At 31.9% G+C, this 23394-nt stretch overlaps 1 protein-coding gene across 1 annotated transcript in view; it reads right to left on the bottom strand.

Moving 5' to 3' along the window:
* The window catches only part of LOC129220928 (uncharacterized), a 113916-nt gene that overhangs the window by 14837 nt on the left and 75685 nt on the right, over positions 1-23394 (bottom strand). The window contains exons 2-14 of the mRNA XM_054855364.1: positions 17127-17272; positions 15049-15154; positions 14621-14781; positions 13759-13885; positions 12661-12900; positions 10820-10984; positions 10213-10332; positions 7545-7970; positions 5886-6125; positions 4854-5198; positions 3776-4039; positions 1608-1871; positions 527-769 (exon numbers count right to left, since the gene is read on the bottom strand). Coding sequence (XP_054711339.1) covers positions 527-769; positions 1608-1871; positions 3776-4039; positions 4854-5198; positions 5886-6125; positions 7545-7970; positions 10213-10332; positions 10820-10984; positions 12661-12900; positions 13759-13885; positions 14621-14781; positions 15049-15154; positions 17127-17272 — 2847 coding nt within the window. The remainder of the gene's footprint in view (positions 1-526; positions 770-1607; positions 1872-3775; positions 4040-4853; positions 5199-5885; positions 6126-7544; positions 7971-10212; positions 10333-10819; positions 10985-12660; positions 12901-13758; positions 13886-14620; positions 14782-15048; positions 15155-17126; positions 17273-23394) is intronic.

Genomic DNA, 23394 nt, shown 5'->3' with positions numbered 1-23394 from the left:
AAAGTTTTTAAAAAAAATGAAGAAAATATAAATAAAACAAAGAACTAGATTCATTTTTATCACAAAGCTGTCCAGTGTTTAATTTTATATCTCAACTGAACAAACCGTTTTATAATGGGAAAGCCCTTTTCTTAACAGCTTAAAAAATTTTATTTACCAACTTAGTGACATAAATAAAAAAGTAATAAAATGCTCTCATTGTGCATTGAACAGTTAACTACAAGCACAATGAAACTATGACAAAAAAGTTTCATAGAAGGAGCATTATAGGCAAAACATTCAAACTGTTTTTCCATACAATATATATTTGAAAACAGAAAGGCTGAATTAAAAATACATTTTTTTACCATAACTTTTAACTTTTATTTAAGAAAAATATAAAAGCTTCTTCTTTTATTTGGAACAGTAAAACTTTAATTTGTACTGATTAAATATGGATATACAAAATTTTTGATGTTCGTAGATGACGGATTTTCAAAACTTTCAAAACAAACAGAAAACTTATGGTTTAGTGCTAAACATTTACCATTTTTGCATTTAGCAGGTGCACAACAGTGAGGTGGTGCAGGGAAAAAGTCTGGATCTATGTCCCACTCTAAGCAATTTGAAAACTCAGCAGAAAAGTGATATGGGCATTCAATTGCAGCACAGTTCACTCTCAAATCCTGCCCACAATGGCATAAATTAATACAACCATCATGAAATTCTTGGCCCATGTCATATCTTTGTCCTTTGAATTCACATTGAGGGCGAGGAGGCTGAACAATACCTAATAGAAAATACAGATATGTGAATAAACTCGCAAATATTAATGGAAAAATTGCTAACAAATTATTTAGAAAAATGATACTACAGTATAGGATCCCTAATTCGGAATACTCCGGATCTTGGAATTTTTCGGATTTGGGATTCTGACTCAAAAAATAGTGATAACTCTCATGCGTTGCAGTATTTTTCACGTTTTTTCCAGTTTCGCTAATGTTCCTGCTAAATTAATTTTATTTTTTGATCAATCTGAATGTAAGTACACTTCATTATACTAAAACAAAAGTCGGAGATAATTTGTAGCGGTCCGCGGATGTTGCTTTTTGTAATTTTGTTATTATGCAATGTGTCAATCAAATCAACAAATAAATCCTGGTTTAACTAAAAATAATAATTCCATAAGCTTCTTAGAGCGCATACTTATGAGAAGAAAAAAGGAACTATCGTTAACCGAAAGTGGACGTTTAAAGATTTCTTCACGATAACGGCAAAACGCTCATTTACACATAACATGTGGCATCGAAAATTGTTTGAAAATAATAGCTGAACTGACAAATCTGTGTTTTCATCAAGTAATTGATGAACATGAACAAATTTGAACTTTTAAAACTTTTTAAAAAAGGGAGGATTTTATGGGGTTTGTGCAAAAAATTTATATATATATTTTTAAGGAAAAAAGTACTGGACATTAGGTTTTCCAGACTTTGGGATCCCGAATTAGGGTCTATTCCTGTATAAGATCTTGAAAAAAAGGGGTTGGGGGGACATGTGCTGATACAATTATAAAATGAATACATGCGAAGAAACTTTAGAGTAAAAAATACAAATTGACTGGTACTTACGTCTAGGAGCTTCAGTGCAAGAAACATACGGGCAGTCACAAGGGCCATCAGGTTTAATAAGAACTGGATGAGGACACCTAGATGTTGGAATATGAGCATTAGGTGGTAAAGGAGGACAGTCACTCTGGCACTGAATGCTTGTGCTGCCATTGGTCAGAAGTGTACATCTGCAAATTTTCATTTTGCAGCCATCACCAGATTCCCATATATCACCAACTCTGTAAGCTTCATTTGAATCAATAACACATAGGTTATCTGTATTTCCTAAATAAATAATATTATAAGAATGAGAAATTTATAAATTCACTCATTTGTAAATTAATAGATTTACAATTAGAGAGGAATAGTTTCATTGTAACTTATATGCACATCAATAGCATATGCAAAGCTGCTGTATAAATTTCTATTTCATTTGTAAAATGCATTGAGTAAAATTTAAGTTAAAATTTTGCAAATAAATTATTAAATGTGACTCATATTATTCACATGAACAGACTACATAATTTCAGTAATATGGTAAATGAATTAAAATCTACTAATTTTTACACTACTGATTTTTTTTTTTTTCATCTAAAAGTTGTGAAGAAAAAAGAAACTAACAATGCTTAACATTTTAGTTAAAAATAGAAAAACTCTCTTTTCATAGAATCAGGGGAAAACTGTTATCTCATTTTGACTGAAGCACTGAGACTCAGCAGCTTTCATCACAAAAAAAAAAAAAAAAAACATTGCAGAAAACTTTTAAGTAGTTTCATACTTTGTCTTTTGAACAAAAGAGTTTGTTTACAGTATTTGGTTGAAGGCCAGTAGGACACATTTTACAAAACAGAAGTTTTACGACAGTTTAAAGAGATTGTTTCATTTTCAATGTTACATTTGTTCAGCTTAATGAAATTCATATCTTCCACTGAACGTTGAGTCTTCACTTGAGAAGTAGACAAGTGAAAGGCATATGGCTTCAACCTTTTATTGGCTGTGAAACTTGCATTTGTATGCACAAAACAAATACTTGAAAATTATACCAGACTAATAATAACCTTAAGTTGCAATGGATTCAGGTTAAATCAGATTAAAAATGCCAAATTCATAACTCGAAAACTAATTTAAGGGGGTATTCTAATCTAGCGGCTCGATTTCGAGGTGATTTTGTGGGATAATAAAAAAAAACTGTAAACATTTTCAGTATCAATTTTTTATCAGTTTGGTATTGATATTTTAAAAGTATAAAAGTGTATAATAGTGGGGAAAAAATTCAAAATTGATATCAGTAGAGGCCGACAAAGTGGGGACTCGGGGGGGAAAAAATGGTGTCTACTGGTTGACAAGATTCCAATCCTCCTGGTGATCGGAAACATGAAATTAAGGTTGATTCTTATTAAACAAGGATGTAGAATCGTCTGTACATAGCCGATTTGTAAAAAAATATTTTTGCATCAATTGAAATCTTTTTGAAAAAAAGGGTCATTTTTGCCTCTTTTTTTCAACTTTAGTACTTTTTAAAAATACTAAATAAACAAAAATACAGAAACTCCTACGTGGAGACAAAACTGATAGTATAAAGAAAGTCTGTACCAAATTTCAAATAAATCAGTGCATTAGAACTTGAGATATCTTGTCAACTGTATTGGAAAAAGTAGTTTTGAGAAAAACTCGTTTAAAGTTTGCAGTCGCATTTCGGGCTGTCCAAGTGGTTTAATGGTAAGCTTACTTATATTTTTTTGAACAGCCATCCCTGCCTTATACATTATTTCTTCCTATACCTCAGAAGCTACATTTTGGCAGATCTTTCAGCCATGAGAGCAGTTCTGCCTTCTTTTGAAGCTTTAGAAACTCACACCTCGGAGCGTTTGTCATGCTGCTGATTTCGTTTGCTGACTTTTACTTTATCTTAACAAAATTAACTATAACTTTGAAAATAACTCATATTTCCGTAAATCCTCTTAGAGGCTTATTCTTGAAGGTCTAAACTTTAAAAATATGAAAAGAAAAAAAATCTTTTTTTTTTTTGAATTTTCTAGACTAGAATACCCCTTAAGTTAGTTATATTCTGCAGCTCAGAAATGTAGCATTTTTCCATTGATGAAAAAGCAAAAAGATTTTTTTTCCTAAAAATAAAGGAATTGTATGCTTATGTCTTTAACAACTAAAGTAGATTATAATGTTCGAACCTAAAACATGTGTTCTTTCATCTGGAAGCAATGGTATTTTCCTTCGATTACACATAGGAATTGTACAACAAGGATCTTCTTGGGATGGAATCCAATCACAACCTTCATAACCAATGGAATCAATGTAAATAGCGCATCGCTCTTGACATTCAATGAATCCTTTCTCTCTGCAAATGCATTTATGCTCACAGCCTTGATAAAATATTTCACCCAAATTGTAAGATTTGTTGTGGTGGAAGCAACCCTGGAAAACCGTCTTCACTGCTAGATGGGAGAAAAAAGATTTATAAATAATTACACCTATATGCAGGGAATCATTTTTTTTTAAATACAGCATAAAAAAATTAATCTTGTAAAATTATAAAAAGGATTTCATGCATTTTTAAACTACATTTTGTTCATCAAGGCTCAAAGGCTAAATATGATTCAAGGAGAACCGAGGAGAGTCAAATGATGCACTTAAAAGCAAAGGAATGTAAGTGGTCTTCTGAAAGTTTTGAGTAAAACACGTTCAAAGTTCAGATCCTAGATAGGATTTCATTGATTTTTTTTAAAATCATTTATCAGATTATAGTAAATACTTTCATTTCATTCAAAAAGTATTTTAACACAATGTAAGATTACATATTTTATGTTATACTTTACATCTATTCATCTTAAATGCAATAATTTAAATATGATTCCATAAAATAATAATAGGTGGATAATACAGTGAAACCTGCGTATGACAATACTGTCTATAATGATAACCTGTCTATAACAATATTATTTTGGTACCCAGCAAAATGTCAGCATGAATAATCAAACTGTCTATAACGATAACTTGTCCATTACGATATTTTTTTAAAGTCCCAACAGTATCGTTGTAGACAGGTTTTACTGTATTGTCATAAGTTTAGCAGGAGTCATGACCTCCATCACCCTTCCCTTGTGTCCGCCCCCAAATCAATTGTTATATGCATTTCAGTTTTTTCTTTTTTTTATATTTTTATGTGTGCCCAGCTTGGTTACACAAAATTAAAGCTAACTGGTTAAAAAGTAGACTTTTTTGTAACAAAAACAAATAAATAGCTCTTACCAGCAGGAAATGTCTTGACATTAACGGTATTGCTGAAATCATTCATTTTCAGACTAGTTGTTCCATGATTGTCTTTACCAACTTTAATGTAATAATCTGTTTGAGGCATCAATTCATTTATATCAAATTCAAATACTCCTTTCTGAACTTCATTCAACTCATTTTCGGAAATCAGCTTTTTATTCCATTGGGATAGCTGGTTTTCACTGTCAGAAGATTTTTTATACCAAACTTCAAATATGTCTCTTCCAACCATAGCTGGAAGTTGGGACATGGATAACCCCAGGCGAACACGTATAGAAGTACCATTCTGAGCTAAAGCAGACAATATTTTGAGAGGCAAACCTAAAAATATTATAAACATGTATTAATTTATAAAATCTGGGAAAAAATAAGGGAAAAACACAACAAAATCAGACTTTGCAAACCTCTACTTTGACCTAAAAACCCAACATTTTTTATTATATTTACTTTTCTGAAAGCATACATTTGGCATGATCGAGCTTATTAATTAAGTTTAAGCAACTGCTCTGATCCCAATGCAATTGAATAACATTCAAACACATTTCGATTATTCCACCAGGAAGCATTCAGATCCTTTTAAGACATTTGTATTGCATCTGTGTAAGGCAGTATTTGCTCACGGTTGAGTTAGTGGCTCAAATTTTTGCAACAATGGATACTGGACTTTATAATGAATAAAAAGTAAAAATTTTACATAAAGACTGGTATCTCTATAACTTCCAATTGAATAGAAAAGCCTTAAGTTTAATTGATCAGAAACAGCAGAAAGTTATTAACTGATATTATAAGATCACAAATCGTTGAGCAAGAATTTCAAGTTTTCAAATATGACTTTTATCCAATCCTCTTACATGTAACAAAATTATTTATTTGGTTAGAGTAAGATTTCATTAAGATTATTTAAAATAATTATTTAGTTGAACTCATAAACCATTGTCAATACTGTATATTATGTAAGTCACCCCCCTCCCCCCTTTCAAAAAAACTTTTATCAATGAAAAAAATTACCTTCTGGTTCTGCAGGATTACCAGGAAAACTGCAAACCATGATTTTACAGCAATGGTCATCAGGATCGGGTATTTCACGACAAGCCGGACCACCAGTAGAGAGGACATTGCAACGAGGAACACATGTTAAATTTCCCTGACCTTCGCAGTAGCAACGAGCTTCACAGCCATCTTCAAATTGAACACCTCTATCATACTTGACGTTATTGTACTCACATCCATCAAATAAAACAGGTTGATCTGCAAATGAAAATAGATTGCATTCATGATCCACACTTTTACTTCTTAATAAGTTTTTATGTTAATTTACTGAAGAATAGTTAGCAAGTTAACAGCACACATGATGAAGTTATTGCTATGAGGCATAACATTTTTAAACAGGTATGCTTTTTTGTGAATCCAGAAAGTGATTATTGGTGAAAGCTACAGATAATATCTTAGCAAATAGCAACTACCAAAAATACGCATGTATCTATTGAGATATCTTCTCAGTAAGCAAAAATTACTGACAGTACCTATGAGACTTAAGTATTGATACCATAAAATATATGGAAGGAGTTTTAAAAAAAAATCTCAATAATGAAATAAGTGAAGGGCAGCAAGGTTTAAATAATATAGGTGTTGTTGTAGAGCCGTATCTACATATATTTCAAAGGCTTATAAAGACGTCAATACAATTTTTTTATTTTTTTTAAATTGCCAAACAAGTCCTTGGGGGAAAACTACGGAGTCGCCGAAGTATACAAAAAGGACTGCTTGTTACAAAGGTTACTAGCAAATTCATTCCAAAGAAAAGTTCTTTGAACAATTTATAGATGAGGGTTTATAGATTACCTGAATAAAACATTCAGGAAAAATTTTCAGATTCAGCATAAATAATGCAAAAATATAATTCTAACAATTAAAGAAGTAGAACATCAGGCTTGCAGAATGAATTCAAGTTTGCATTAAATATTTTCAAGCACTTTTGATATGTAAACAGTATAAAGGAAACAAAATAATAATAATAATAAAACTTTGAATTGTGCATGTGTTAAAAAGATTAAGGGTTTTTAAAACTCATTCAAATGATAATAAATTATGAGTGTTTTTGTATTATTATTAATTTATTTTTTAATGCATGTATGCATTTAACTACAGCTGCAGGGTAAAAAACCTCTTATTTTAGAATGAAGTTTGAGCTTCAAGGAAGATGTATAATAAAAATAAAACAAAGTGAAAGTTTCAAGGTTACCACTTCATTTACCAATGACCTCAGGTTTGTTTCTACATTCAGTAGAAAAAGTATAAAAGAAAAGTAATTAATATGCAATACATATATTTCATTATAGAGGAACAGTGGTGGATTTACCATGTCCCAAATGTTGCATCCATGAAGGGTACGCATGACTATGGGAATCCTAAAAGGGATTCAAAAATGCACATGATAAATATTTTACTTAGTTCTGCAATAGACAAAGTTGCCCAAAATATATTGTACCTCCCATATCTGTAAGTTCACCACTGTTAAAGGACAACTTAATTCAAATATTCTTAGCATGCTATTTTTGCATGCATTCAACTTCAACTACAGTGTAAGCAACTCTTATTTTAGAATGAAATATTCATATCAAGAACGATATATATACAAATGAAACAAAGTTAAGGCTTTGAAATTACCTAACGTTCCATTTTGCAATGAATTAAGGTCATCTTCTACATTCTCATCATCAAGATCATTTATCTTGGGTTGAGCTGACTCAATATCTTGGGGTCTTCTGAAATGCAAATTTTCTTCATCATCTGGCTCTTCCGTAGGATTAACCGTTTCATCAGTTGAAGCATTTAAGTTCAATGGGTAATTGCTATTATTATGAATGTTTGAAGATAAATCTAATTCAAATGGTGCTTCTGTTGTTTCTTTTTCTTTAACGTCCACATTATCAGCACCTAATTCATTTCCAGAAGCAGGATCTTGAGTGGTAAGTTTAGAACTGATTGTAGTTAACTCCTCCAAACTGTCTGGAATTTTTTTGTCACTTAAATCAAGTTCAAAGGCAGTCCTTATCTTGGGTGCTTCACTTGAAGTGGCATTTGTCGTGTTACCTGAAACACATTAATGAAAATAAGTTCAAGTGATATTTTTTCTGGCAGTTTATTTATCTTTTTGCAAAAACCTTGTTTAATCATAGGCAGATTTAGGACTAAGTTCCTCCAGGGGCTGACAAGGATTTTTTTTTTTGTGCAGCAACATTAAATACCCCCCAACCCATGTCACCCATGTCTTTCGTCTTTTCCTTGATGCATAAGGCCATGCTTTACATTTTTAATGTTGTTTTTATTAATGTTATTACATGCTGTCCTTTTTGAATTGACGTTAAGAGGGGGACTGGTATGAAAAGAGTGACACAAGGCTCCCTTTTGAATAGGATATAATAGAATACGTCCAATTTTAAGGGGTCTGGGGGTTTGACCCCTGGAGGAAATTTTTGTAAAAAGGATATAAAATTCTACATTTTGAAGCCTTATAAGGGGTAATTAGATAGACAAAAATCTATGGAAAAAATAGGCAAATAAATTTTTTTAAAAGTTATACTTTATATGTGCTTTGTAATGTAGTGAATGCTAAAAAAGAAATGGTGGACATATTAAGAAAATAGGTAACAAGAGTGTTAACATACTGCCCATTTGAACAATTTGTAATTTATGCACTTGATAAGAAATACAATTGAAGCATATTTTGCTTAGGAGTTTCAAAGATTTATCTAATTTTTTTCAATGGAGTTTTTTTCCTTCGTTTTTAGCTTGTAATTCGTTAAAATAATTGTCGATTATTTTAAGTATTGCAGCTGAATGCACAGCTCTTTTAGCCTATATTTTCATTATGCATTTGCCAAAATGGTTTCAAGTCCAAAACAGTCATTTTAAACACATTTTCAGCACCCCAGTGACAGCTTTTCGACTAGTAATACAGTGTATGGTGTTTTTTTTTTCTCATTCTTTTCTCCCATGAGAAAAGGACATTACCTATTCTCCTAATTTTCGCCTATGAACTTTTCAAAAAAGAAAATAAATTAAAAAAAAGAAAAATTAATTTGAATTTTGACCTCTTGAATTCAAATTATGTTTTTCTCAATCACGAGTGTGTGTGTGTGTATGCAGGCGTGTGTGTTTATGTGTGTTTGGGGTATGTGTGTTTGTGTGTAGGGGTTATGTGTATGTGTGTTTGTAGGCATGTGTGTTTGTGTCTGTGTGCAGGTATGGGTGTGTGTATGAATGTTTGTGTGGGGGGAGGGGGAATGTGTATATGTGTAGGCATATGTGTTTGTGTGTGTGTGCAGGCATGAGTGTCTGGGTTGTTGTGTGTAGGTGTGTGTATGTGTTTGAGTGTGTGTATGTGTTTGTGTGCATATGTGTGTGTATGTGCATGTATGTATGCCTGTCAGTGTAGGATATTGACGCAACCTGGAGACTTTGCTCGTTAGAGGAGCAGCATCGTGAGGCGGCCGAGAGTGCTGGTGGGAAAATAAAATCATAGGACATCAAAACAGTCAAATAAAAGCAAAAAGCAATCGTGATTGCTCAAAAACCCCATGATTCTAATTTTAAGATTTTGGAAGGTGTGTTGTTACCATGGTTTGTTAAAGGGAGTGAGTGACGACTTACATTCATGAAACAAAGACACCAAGTCACGTGATAGATTTTAAAGTGGAGCATTGGAAAAAATCAGGTTTCTTTCGATAGTTTTACGCAACCATTCGTTGTTGTTAAGTCACATGACTTGAGGTCGTTGCCCAAGCTCCTTCTATTGATAATTCCTGCTCTAAGGTTGTTACTATGTATAAGGTCCAACAAAAGCTGCTCCCCCCCCCCCAATAAATCTGCCCATGTATTTAATTGACACAATAAGTTTTTAAGCTAGATTTTAAGTAAATTTCCATCTTAAAAACAAAATATAACAATGTATCACTGCACTAAGATTGCTGCAATTTTGCAGTACTCTGCAATTTTTCGCAATTATACACGGTTATTTTTAGTTTTTACTTTTCAAGCACAAAGGTGTTAATTCAGTTTTAAATCCAGAATGGTTTGACTGACGTCAAAATTAATAAATTTTTTCAGGGATTTTTTTTTTTTTTTTGGTGTGTTTTACTACACAAAAACTGCTTTTAAAAAATTAAAAAATAATTAATTCCCCCCTTTTTTCACAGAATTTAGAGAATTAAAAGAAACGTCAATGATAAACCTTCAGGTTTTGCTGATTTAATATGAGAAGCATCTCTATTTATAAGTTTTTTGCTGTACCATTTGCCATTGCAATTAACACATTATTTAACAGAAAACTTACTTTGAATGCATCCCTTTAAAAAGTCATGAGGATCACCTTCATAGCCATCAGAACATACACAAGATATTTTTTCTGCAACACACTTAGCATTTGGTCCACAATAAATATGTTCGCATACATCTGAAATAATATATAAATGAGTAGATGTAAGAATAAATATATGGGTAGATGTTTCAGTTGTGATGAGTAATCTTACAATTCATAACTTTAAAAACAAGCAACTTTAAAAGCTATACATTGCATATGATTAGCATAAGAAGCTTTTGTAAAGCTTTGAACTACACAGAATCACAATTTAATTTAAAGAACACATTAATGCTTTGATTTCATTTCACATAAAAATATATTGAAGAAAAATGTATTAAATTCATTTTGCAAGCAAGATAAGAAAAGTATTCAAATCCAAACAAAAATCCCTTGTGAAACAAAAGTTTAAGAGATAGGATATATTTTCTCCATAATTATAAAACTACTTTACTTGCTTTCAGGACTATCTAAATTAAAAATGAAATTTTAATATACACAAGAATATTTTGATGATTTTATTAAGCGTATTAGTATGTTAGAATTCGTTATATGTAAAGTTCTTGAATAAGTTGCTATTTACCTTCAGGGATCAAGGGACGCACACAAACTGCACCACCACATGAACTGGGGCAACATTTTGAGATTCCACTGCAATCCCCATCATGATCACAATCAGACAAACAAGCTTTAGGTTCAAACCCTGATTCTTCAAAGATTTCTGGACATTCTCCCGATTTATTCTTTGCTTCTGAAAATAAATGGGAAAAAGCCTTAACAACGTGCTGAAAAAATAAGTAACTAATATCTAGTTCATAAAAAAGCATACTATTAAACAGATTTTTAAAAATATATATAACAATAACAATAACAATAGTATTTCATTCTAATTCATGATTAATGGTTCTTCGTTTCAGGATTTTATGTAACTATAAGAAGGTTGAGTTTGTTCAAAAAATAATAGTTCTAAACTAATTATACGCTTTTACAATATAATGATTTTTATAATACTTGATTTGACTTGAGTGGATTGTTAGAAGGACAAACTTTTTAATTGATGCGAAAAATAAAATAAGTATTAGAAGTTATAAAGTTAATTGTTGATAAAATTAACAACTTTATTTTAAGGTTGCACAAGCATAGAAATAGAGATAATAGACTTTTAAAACTTTATTTAACTAAAAATATCACAGAATTTTGAAGTTACACATTTGTAGTAATTTGATATAATTTCTGCACCACAAAATCTAGTACATGTGGAACCTCTGAAATCCAAATCTTGCAGATCCCAAATTCCAAATAATCCGAACAGCTTGTGAAAGGAAGGCCAATAACTATGATTTAAGAGCTAATTTAGTTTTTCAATGACAGCTACTTTTAACTAAAGTTTGAATACAATGCTTACAATCATGAAATAAACTGGCGTGTTACACTTACAACTGTATATCACACCAATACATATGAACATTAGTGTTAGTACATTCACTTCGTACTTCTTTATTATATTAGTGGCACCTGCACGGCTTTGCCTGTAGTGGATAATTAAAACCTCTTTTGGTTCGCCTGTATATTTAATAATGTATGGTGAATTCCTCACCAATTGGCTTGCCTATGTTATAGTTCCACGTTGTGATAACTTGGTAGTTTACTCATCCATCTTATGATAATTTTGCTCAGGAAAATGTTCTTAAAATTGGAATATAAAAAGAACAAAATCTAATTCTCAAAAAATCGCTTTGAGGATCACTCCCCATGCTACAACTAACTTTGTGCCACATTTCATGAAAATCGGCCAAACGGTCTAGGCGCTATGTGCATCACAGAGTTTCTGACAGACAGAGAGAGAGAGATCCAGCAGAGAAACTTTCAGCTTAATTATTAGTAAAGATTGTGCATATTTAAAACTATATTACTGCTACAACAACACAGATAGATAAATACGCTTCATCAGTGAAAAATTGCTTTGTCATTAACTAAGAATAAGTACTTTCAGATCACCATTAAGCAGATAACAGGAGATTAAATAGGCCATCCCGTAAATCCAAAAATTCTGGAAGCCAAACAAGGATCTGCTCCAATTTCTCTCTGACAACGAATTGTATGGAAATGCAAACATCTAATTTACAGGCAAAAATGGACGCACCTATTAGTTTTCAGGGATGCCATCTTTTACAGATGTATGTTAGCATCTAAATTAAGCAGAGTCTCATTTAAATAAGCGGAACAAGCGCATCAAATTTTTACTTTTCCCCTCATTTAGATCGACTCATCAGAACTGGGGGTCTGCCAATTCCATGCAATCCCTGGTTGGACTGTAGGTTGGATTTTCCAAACTAATTGAACTGAGCCCTGTTTGGATCTCTGAGGTCCCACTGTATGATATAGTTTTGAAAATTCAAAAAAAAAAAAAAAAAAAACACATACCATCACCATCTTCAATTGCTTTTGATTCTGCACACTTCACTAGTACACAACAAGGATCTGAAGATACAGGCTTCTCATAGCACATTGGGTCATTATTGGTTACACCATATTTCATGTATGGAGCATCGCATCTAGGGGAACAATCTGTCTCATTGCTACCTTTACATACACATCTGAAGTCACATTCCACAAAAAATTCTTCTTCAACATTGTACATCTTGTTATTTCTTATACAGCCATCTATAAGAATGAAAACTTCTTTTAACACAATTACAATACCAAGTAATAATTGACATTGTGATTTGTTTTTTATGACTTTTAAGACAGAATGTTTTTAAATAATTCTGGAATGTGCAAAAGATATATTTTATTTAAACTAATGCAGAGCTGCCAACTGCTACGAAAAAATCATAGTTTCTAAGAACAAAAGTCTTGAGTTATGAGTCTTTTCATTCATAAACTCATTATTTTGCATTGAAAAGGGGGTTTCCTGTGATCTCAAAACACGTGACTGTAGTAATCTGCAATTTTAAATTGTTATTTCTTATCTTTACTAATTTAGATTTTTAAAAGTTGGCAGTTCTTCTAATGCAGTCAGTCAGACATTAGACAAGATTTTTCCCCCAAAAAAACAAACCATACTGTTCTTGAAACTAATAGCAATAAATATACTGATAAAGTGTACATGTTCCTGAGTAAGTCAGAAACATCACATATGTTGTAATAGTGAAAGGACCCTGTAACTACAGGCCCCAAAGGGGACTCAAAAATTCACATGGTAAATGTGTGACATAGATCTGGGGCACACAAGGGAGCCTCTCAAAAATGCACAGTGATGCCTCCCAAACTGGTGATTCTGCCACTGTATACAGTTCATATTCAGAACCACAAACATTCAAAGTTTTAAACAGTGGAAAAATGAAGTGAGAGCAAATAGTACAACAAAGTGAGAAATTTAAATGTTTTGAGGATTTGTCTTACTACTTTCAAAATTAACACAAGTGCTTTTTTTTTTTTTCAAAATAAGCATATAAAATTTAAATGATTAACATTTCTACATATTGATGAAATCAAAAGAATAAGGAAATCATCTCATACCTGCTGTATAAGCAGTGATAACTTCAGAAGAAAGATCAAGTTTTTCATCCTCCCAAACAGCTACTTTGATTTGGTACGGTCTGTTGGGTTTTAGATTTGAAACAGTCACAATTGTTTGAGTGCCAGCCTAAAAGTAGAAGATTGCAATTAAAATTTACAAACATTTTTTCTACTAGCACATAAAATCAACAATTTCTTTTTTTTTTTTTTTTTTTTCTAAAATTGATTATTATTGTTCTATTTTTATACAAACTCAAGCAATAAGTAAAAGATCCATCTTAAAGAACTTAAAATATTTAATGCTTTAAATTGATAATCCTTAGCATTTCAAGTATTTTTAAGTAAGAAAAAACTCAGCAGAATGAGAAATAACAAATAAAATTTTCTTTTTAGCATAATAACATTTTTTTTTTAATGTATGCACAAGCATACTTGGATACTCATTCCTTCTCAATCAAGAAGGAAAATAAAATGAGAGCTCCATAAATAAAATTCAAATTTCAAAAACTACAAAATTAGTTTTTTTCTTTTCATCTTTTTTCTTTCAAAAAAAAAAGGGGGAAAAATGTTATATCCTTTGTTCCATCAGATTTATGGTAACAGTATATTAAATGTTAACACTGAATTCTAAAATCATAAAGTTAATAATTTTTAAAACATTATTTTCCTGATAATGTTAAATACTGCTGCTTGAACCAAAAAAAAACCTTCAAAATACAACTGTTTTAACACCAATATCTTTAAATGAATATAAAAAGAATGCAGTATAGTTTTACATAAAAACAGTGGACAAATTACAAATCAAAATGTTATGACAATAGGTGTTATTATTTGTACGTCATATCCTACAAATTTAACAAACCTTGACTTTTGTCCACTCTTGATTTTTTTCTTCAGCTGGTCTATATTCTAGAATATATTCTGAATGGTAACTGGGCAAGCGGAAGTCATCCCACACAACAGTAAGAGTTGTTTGGCTTTTTTGCTTGACCAAAATCTTTGGCATATTTCCAATGATATGTTCTAAAGAAAAGGGGAAAAGTTTTCATGTACTTTTTAAAAATCATCACAATGACAAAGTTATTTGAAGAATTGAAGAGGAATGATATGCAACTTTTTTTTTCTTCCAATTTTCAAAAAATGAAAATTGAAAAAAAAAGGCAAGAGAAGAAACAAAAAGTGAAGAACTAAATAAGTGATAAAAGAATAATTTCACAGAGAATAAGAAAAATAATTATTATTTATTCTATTTTTTTACCATTTAAATGCAGGGATTAAAAGTATAGTCACCTTTAGTTTTAAATGCTGATATTTCTTGTCGGCCATCTTCTTCAACTTTAACGTAATAATTTCGATTAGGCAAAAGGTTCTCTAGTGTTACAACAGGTTTCACATCCTAAACATATAAAAGATTCAAAAAATAATTAGCGGGATTTCATTAATTCAATAAACTTTACATGTAGTTAAAATACCAAGTGCTCATACTGTCTCACACATTCTAATCGCAAACTGAACTCTGATTGTCCCTGGATATTATTGTAAAAAAGGAATTAGGTTATAAAAGTTGCAAACCTAAAACTTAAACTGTCTGGAAATTTTCTGATTGCAGAAACAAAACAGTCTCAAGAGCTTGAACATATCAAATCTTAAACTTGTTCAATAAATTTATTTACATTCTTTTTAAAATGCTTACGTCCAATTTTGCAGGACTTTCAAAACAATTTGTTTTTAAGATGCAATGAGTAGGTGTGAGAAGTTTAAGAATCTCCAAGTTTTAATGATTATTTCCAATATGGAACAAATGATTCATGAAAAAAAAAAAGAAAGATAAAATATTTCTTTGAACAGATTCACACTAATGCTCAACAAGTAACTAGAAAATTAAAGACAAGGGGAGAATGAACCATTGGAACATATTTTTTGTGTGCCTCTTTCTGCACTCTTTCTGTCATTTTTGTGTTTATTTTATGTTTAACTAATTATCATGTTTAGTAGCGCACTATGGGGCGATACCAAAGTGACACCCATCTGGAGGAGGGGGAGGGCCAACACCCAAAATGGATTTATGTGTTTATAAAAAATATAAATACATCAATTCTAAAAATTTTTCATAATATACCTTAAATTAAGTTTAATCTACCAAATTCCAACAAAATGAAGGATTCTATTTCTATTTAGGGTAGGGGCAGTTACATATGTTTACCGGACCAGAAAGTTGTTTGCACTTCATGACATTTATAACTTCAAAACATTTCAAGTTTTCTTCCTTTTTTTTTCTTTTTTGGCAGGAGAGTGAAGTGGCAAATTACTGCCCCGTGTGTCACTTGTGCTAGAAATGCCACTGACTATGGAAAAACCTTTTTTTTCTTTTTTTTTGAAACATGAAGGTTGAGGGAAAATTGCAATTTAAAAAAAAAAAAAAGAAAATGGTATAAATATCTTCAAGTAAACATGGAAAAGGGTAAGGAGTGCACTATTTGGTATTTTTTCCAAAATTAACCTTTTAGTATTTTCAAGAATTTCGGCAACCTTTGGCAGGCACTCATTATTTTAAGGAAATAATAATTTCACTTACATTTACTTGACAACAAGCAACACAAAAGTTAAAAACAACAGAAAATTAATGAAATTTCAAAAAAATGTCTTTAATAAATACAATTTGCTACTAGTAAAATTGTTTAAATGGTGATTTTAATCAGGAAAATGTAAAGTAACAATAAAACAAGACATGATCACTTAGTTAAGTGGAGTTTTTTAAATAAGATACTTCTGTCAAAAGATGGCGCCACTTCCTTAACTTCTAATACAGCCTTTTCAGTGAAATAAAGTTATTAATTCTTTTCTGTTTTTGCAACAACTCAGTCATTAAATTCATTATTAAAAAATAATAAATCAATATAAATGAATAAATATTACTAAATAAGATATTTGACATAAAACTAGGCACTGTGAGCAAAACTGACAGGATTAGTCTTTTTCAGTATTAAGTACTACACATTTAAAATTGTCACTAAGTAAAAAAGAGAAAAAAATCTTGAATTGTAAAAAAATAAACATTTTGTGAACTCTTGATTGATTTAATCATGTGCTTAAAAAAGATATTTTTCAAAATACTCTTTCTATCATTTGTTATTATTTTTTTAATACACAAGAGTAGGATAACGTGACAAATAGATTTATTATTGTCCTATATGGTTTGAAGTTTCATTTGCTATTAAGCATTTTAAAGTAATGAAAAACCTGTTTCAAAGAATAAGTTTAGATTTTAAATTCAACTTGTAATAACATGCAATTATGTTAGTAGAGCTTTAAAAAACAAAGAAAAAAGAGCAGAAATCAATTAAATTTACTAAAATATCATCACTTACATTTACTTTAATCCACTCAGTATGAATTCCCCTATAAGCTGCTGCATAGAACACCAAGGCTTGTGGATGCAAATCAGGCTCAAATGTTACCCATCTGACTTTAGCAGAGTTGTGCGACAAATCAAATACCTGTATTGACAGTGGTCCTAAAAAGAAAAGGCTTAGATTTAGAGAACAATTCAACTATAGTCACAAAAAAAAATGTTTATGAGTGCAAGAGGGGAAATAACCACTTTCATTTATTTATTTACATTTTTTGACAACAAACTATAAATACAAAATTAACCAAATGGAAGAAAGAAATATTTCTATGCACAACATTTGCACATCTTAAGTTTAATAACGTATAAGTTGTATGATGTTATTATTCTTTTTTTTTTAATTCAATTTGTTTGCTTAACACTCTCAGCAACAAGACACTTGAAGAAACTTGAAGTCCTGTTTTATTAAGATACCCAGATCAATAACATTTTCTGCCTGACTAATGCCCTGTAAACGATAACTTGTACGCTTATTTCGGTATAACTTTGATATACACCCCCAAAAATTACGCGCCAAATCTGGCATTCCCTACGGACTTTTTAGGGTTGCTGTTCCTTATTTTGGTGTTGCCAATTCAGGTTTTTTCAGCTTTTAGGTTTTTACTGTTGCCAAATTTAGTATTTTCATGTATTTTGTACCATTTTTTGAGTTTTTTTAAAAGTTTTGTGGCAACAATTTTTGTGGCAACAAAGTTTTGTGTCAACAAAAACAAAAAAAGTCGCCAAATTTCCGATTTGGGGGGGTATATCAAAGTAGTTCCCTTATTTCCATGACCTAAGTGTAGCGCTTGACATTTCCCTACATTAACTGCCATACCCCCCCCCCCCCCCACTTAGTAATTTAATATAAATCCTCTTGAAGCTGTTTGACCTGTTCTTCATTTTCTACAATCCCCATAACTTTTACATCATCAGCAAAACAATTCATGCTTTACAAATAATTTTCGTATTTAAAATCTACAATGTGATGAAAAGTAACAATATCAAAAAACTGCAAGTTGCTTTAGCAAAGACAGCATATAATTATACTTACGAAATAGTTCTAAAATTTTAGAAAAACTAGTAGAAAATGATTACAACCAGATATTCGGGGTCCGATTCAATGACGAGTAAAATGCTGTGTTCATCAATATTCAAAACAGTTGAACAGATGCAAAAGTAAGTTGTGAAACCATATAAAATCACGCATCATATGTAAAAGTTATGAAGTGTAAAAACTAATCGTAAATATGGCCGTAGCGTAAACAACCGTCATCCGTGCGGTCTTTGTTTCTATGGTAACAGTGACGGTTACAACAGGCTATCTAGTTTGCCATTCTTCTTCTTTAGCTTCTGCTCCGATTTGATGAGGCTTGCGCACAAAGCATCACCTCTCTTACTTGTGGTTTTGCGCCGCTGTAAAGCTCCAAAAAGTACAAGCACACTCATCAGCTATTTTGATACGTCCGTTTTTCCTTAACACCATTAATCGTTAGTTAGATTTTTATACTTTGCCAACATTTGCATTGAAAACCACATGACTCAGAATTAAAGGGATGCAAAAATGCGATAACTTTGCGGATACAGTATCCTATTCGTGTTTTCTGACATCAAAATGCTGTATTAGTCGACTTGTGCTTTATAGGATCCACCTATCATATGCACATTAAAAACAACCCCTTACCAAATGCTTATCAATTAGTTTGGATTTCGATAGTCAAGTTAACCAAAATGCCTTTTGGTGGTCTTCAATCATTTTTTCCTTTTTCTACAAAAGAAAGTTTTCAATATAGATATTATTCAGTTGTTACGTGGGTCGGGGATGTCTGCCACAAGATTTCTTCTCCTATCAAGGAGTAAAAACCAATTTCGTGCGCCGACGCAGGTTATTGGTTTCACGCCTAAAGTGATTGACTGTCATTTATTTCATAACCTCTAAGTACGTTCGTCTAAAGAAAAATGATTTGTAAAATAGGGATGTGATTAATCTACTTATTTATCGTTCTTGGTGACTTTTTTTTTTTTTTTTTTTTGCCGGTATTTTACATGTTTTGTTGCATCTAAATATTCGAGTTTTGAGAAAAGAGTAGTCACGACAAGAAAGCAATAAGAAGCAAAATTGTACACCGAGGAAAATCTACGCTTGCCATAAAGCTCCGATTCATATGGTACCTTAACGCACTGAGCACTTCCGTTTGATATCTTAAAATTTATATTAGATCTTAAACAATCTATAAAAGTTAAATAAAAAAATTGAGAAGAAAAAATTGAAGGAAAATAAAAGGGTTTCGTACAAATCTGTGTATTGGCAATTTCTTCTTCTCTAAGATATTTCATTTACATTTAATTTACTGCATTAAAATTAAAATAAATTTCAAGATAATAAGAGCGACTGCAATTTTAAGTACTGTAATCATGACATACTCTTTACTGCTAGCCAAGCTAATAGATAATATTTTCGATTCAAAAAAAAAAAAAAAACACTGACATATCATGCAAGTATTGACAAAAGGTGCAATAACGTTTTTGATGAAATCATCTTAATAACAAATGTATATTTTACTGAATTTTCATCTTTATTATCAAAATTAAGCTAGGCAAGAAATACATTAAATTAAAATATAATTACTTCACAGAAACAGCGCTTAAAATTGAACATAAGAGCCAATTTAATTGTAATTTAATATTAAAGAAACTAGGTCAGATTTCAGTACAAAACGGGTGAGATTTTTACACTTGCAAATAACGAGGATTCGATACGTAATTGAAACAATGCAGCATTTCAGGCGCTCATGTCGTGACATGTGATGCAATTATTGCAATGTGAGGACTGAAAACATTTTTTTTTTATTGAGGGAAAACACCAAATATTGATGTCTCCATGGAGGGCCGCGCCATCCCTATGTGCAAGGTCGTGCGCCTCCCGACGGCCCCAGAGCTGAAAAGATGCCAAGCTCTGTTGGGGTAAACTTATGATGTTGGAGCAAAACTTTAGTTTCTTTTAAAAAGCAGCCTTTGAATTAAAAATTTTCAATATTTACTGCTAATTGGTCTGTTACCTCCCCCCCCCCCTCCCCATCTTATTTTTTTTCTTTTTACTTATTATTTTTCTAGTTCGTCTAAAATTAAGAAAGTTGTAGAAATGCCACTCCTTTGAATCTCTCTCTCCCCCCCCCCCCCCCCACCCCCTTACCTTAAAAGCATTACCGAGCATCTCAAATTTCGATTCCAGATCTTTAATTTCGCAAAATTTCGAGGGGAGAACCCCGATTAACAAACAACATTGCTTGAAACTGCTTTCGAAAATCACCTAAAATTGCGTTTTGGGAACTTTCATTTCGAAAGATTACTGGCCCTAATGTTACCAAATATGGTCTTACTATCGCCTTTTTTTAGACTTCAATTTCAGAAAATATTCGGGCAAGGGCCTCTGAACCGCTTTTCTTTCAATTTGCAGAAATTAGGTTTTTTTAAACCAATATTACTTAAGAAAAATTTAAGTGGAATAGCCTCTGAACCTCTCCTCCTAACATCATAGGAAAGACTTAAATTCAAAAAAAAAAAAAAAAAAAATCCAGGGGTGAGCTCCACACTCCTCTTCCCGTAAAAATCTTCAAAGTTATCTTCAATTGCGTTTTTGGAAGATAAATTTAGAAAAATTGAAGGGGAGAGAAGAAATTGATTTCTATCTATTAAAAAAAAAAAAAAAAAAGAAAGAAAAACGACCGGGGAGAGTTCAAGAGTTTCAGCCCTTATTCTAACGTCAATAAATATGCATCGCGTTTTAAGGCTTCAACTTCTACAAAGTTTCGCGGAGCCCATCGTTCCTTTTCCTTCCAACAAAGACTGTCTAAAATTGTGCTTTTAAAACTACAAATTTCAAAATTTTTCCGGGGAGGCATAAAAGTTTTATCAATTATTCATTACTTAAAAATTAGATAGATATTCAATGTGGCGTTTTAACTTGATATTCAAAGTATTTTCTTTTTCCAAAACGCATTACTAGCATATCAGAGGAGCTGCTGAACTCGAAATAGTTTCGAGATATGAAGTAAAAACGTACACGATATTCCAAATTTAAACATTCAAACATGGCAACAACGGCACCGATCAGACTTGGCGCGGGCCTGTCTCCATATGTCTATTAACACGAACACAGGCGACAGGTTAAAACTTCTAGGGAAGCGATTACTGTTTTTTTTTTTTTTTCCGGAGGAAAACGATTTTGGATCATAACAATCGCTCTATATTAATATGCAACTGGGGCTCCTTGATGGGAGGTCACTGTGACTTCCCAAAAAAAATTCTCTATTCTGCACATTTTGTCTGATGTTTTTATTTTAATGCCTATAATTACTCTTCTCATTAAATGTACATAGTTATATTTCCATGATCGCATTTTATCATTCTGTAAAATTTGAAGTTTCGTTCGACAAACTGAGTTTTCTTTCTCCCAATAAGTTCGGGATATCCTGCGTGTAAGAGTTGGTGAGCATAGCTTAAGGCCAAGGCTTTTGGCGGGTTTGAATCCAAATCCTTCCATATCTTGTTAAGCCCCTGAAACAATCTGGAGACCTTCCGAATCTGCAAATTGTCTTTTATATTACCATGCTCACTTCATCCGTGTCATTCAATTCGTGAATTGTTTAACTGTTAGCTTAATTCCTTAATTAAGGCAGTGAGAAGCAAAGGAATGCAAGTGGACTATTTTAAGTTTCGAGTAAAACGCGTTTAAAGATCAGATCCTAGGCAGGCTTTCATCGAATTTTTTTTTTCTAAATCATGCGGTGCAGCAGCACCTACCAGGGCTACTAGTACAATCTCTTGTCCCAAGACAGAGGAGAGGTTCACCTACTATTTGTACTGGTTATCTCAAAATTTTTAATTTTGCCGCTTGCCTCCCTTTGCTTCTCACTACCTCAATTGATGTGATCATCTTTCAGTTCCATTCAGTTTCAGTTTCATTTTCGAGCATGTAAGCAGGATGATAAAGCAAGAACTTCGGTGATAATATCTTAAATTGGTGATAGACGAGATCTTGTTCAATGGTTCAATCCCTGTAACAACAGATGTTCACCTTGGAAACAAGCAATGAAACCGCCTTCGAAATGTCTGTCACCATCTTAGGCGTAACCGCAAACAGTTTCGACTGCTCATCATTCTACGAACTTGTCCTTGACATTTTTCAGAACGACATTCTAAGTCTGATGAACCTTTACGATTGAATGACGGTGAAAGAAGATTTGAGTTAATTACATCTCTGCTACCTAACTGGAAAATGGCTTCTGTGATTCATGGATGTCATGGCTGATAATTACAGCCTCCGCTTAGCTACTAGACCAACTCCTGCTTCTTGTTTATCGCATTCGATCTCTTCGAAATTAACGACATAGATTTTGAAAGGTGATTTTATTTTGATGTATAGTGCTGATGATGTTGACTTATTTGGAGTTTAAAGAACGCATACACAGAAAGCAAAAGACGGACTTTCGCAATAAAATCGAGATGAAATCCCTCGAATTGAGTTGATCAAAGATGGCTTTCTTTCTTTTTTTTTTAAATTTAATTCCCAAAACTGCATAACTTTCAATATTAAAAATACTGATTTGCAATTTGATTAATTTTAGACCTATGTAAGAGTATAAATTTCAGTGCAAGCCTAAAGATTTTAAATTTCTGAAATTGCTATACGAAATTTGACTAATATCAGAGATAAGAACAGATTCTCATCTACCGCTACACAAATGCAGTGCCATATTTTCATCTGAAATTCTTATACCACATTATGTGAACTTGAAATAACTGGCTCAAAACTGCTTTAAAAAAAGAAGAAAAAATGCAAAGCATTTTTGAAATGTCAAAAACACAGGAATAACGAACGTTCAATGTACAAATATTATCAAATGTGAAAGCGTTTAATTGTTGATACAACAATCTGATACAGCAAACTTTCCAGTGACTTAATACGGAGAGGAAAATTTGCATTCTACCAATGTGTGTGTGTGTGTGTGTGTGTGTGTGTGTGTGTGCACTATACGCTTTCATTTTCACTCCAGATAACAAATTTTATGCAATAACAATATTTAACACCATAGAACAGAACATGTTGCTGTAAAAATAAGCGCATTTTTGTGGAAAGAAGAAATGAAAACTCGTATGAGCGAAATTTTTAATTTATGAATGAGATCCTGAAACGGCCATGTGTGATAGAAGTTGATATCCCTAACTAGCTTAAAATTATGCATTGA

This window comes from Uloborus diversus, chromosome 4, assembly GCF_026930045.1.
Source record: "Uloborus diversus isolate 005 chromosome 4, Udiv.v.3.1, whole genome shotgun sequence".
NCBI classification, from domain to species: Eukaryota; Metazoa; Arthropoda; class Arachnida; order Araneae; family Uloboridae; genus Uloborus; species Uloborus diversus.
Note: the sequence above shows the minus strand (reverse complement) of the source record. Positions and strands in the feature narration are given on the sequence as shown.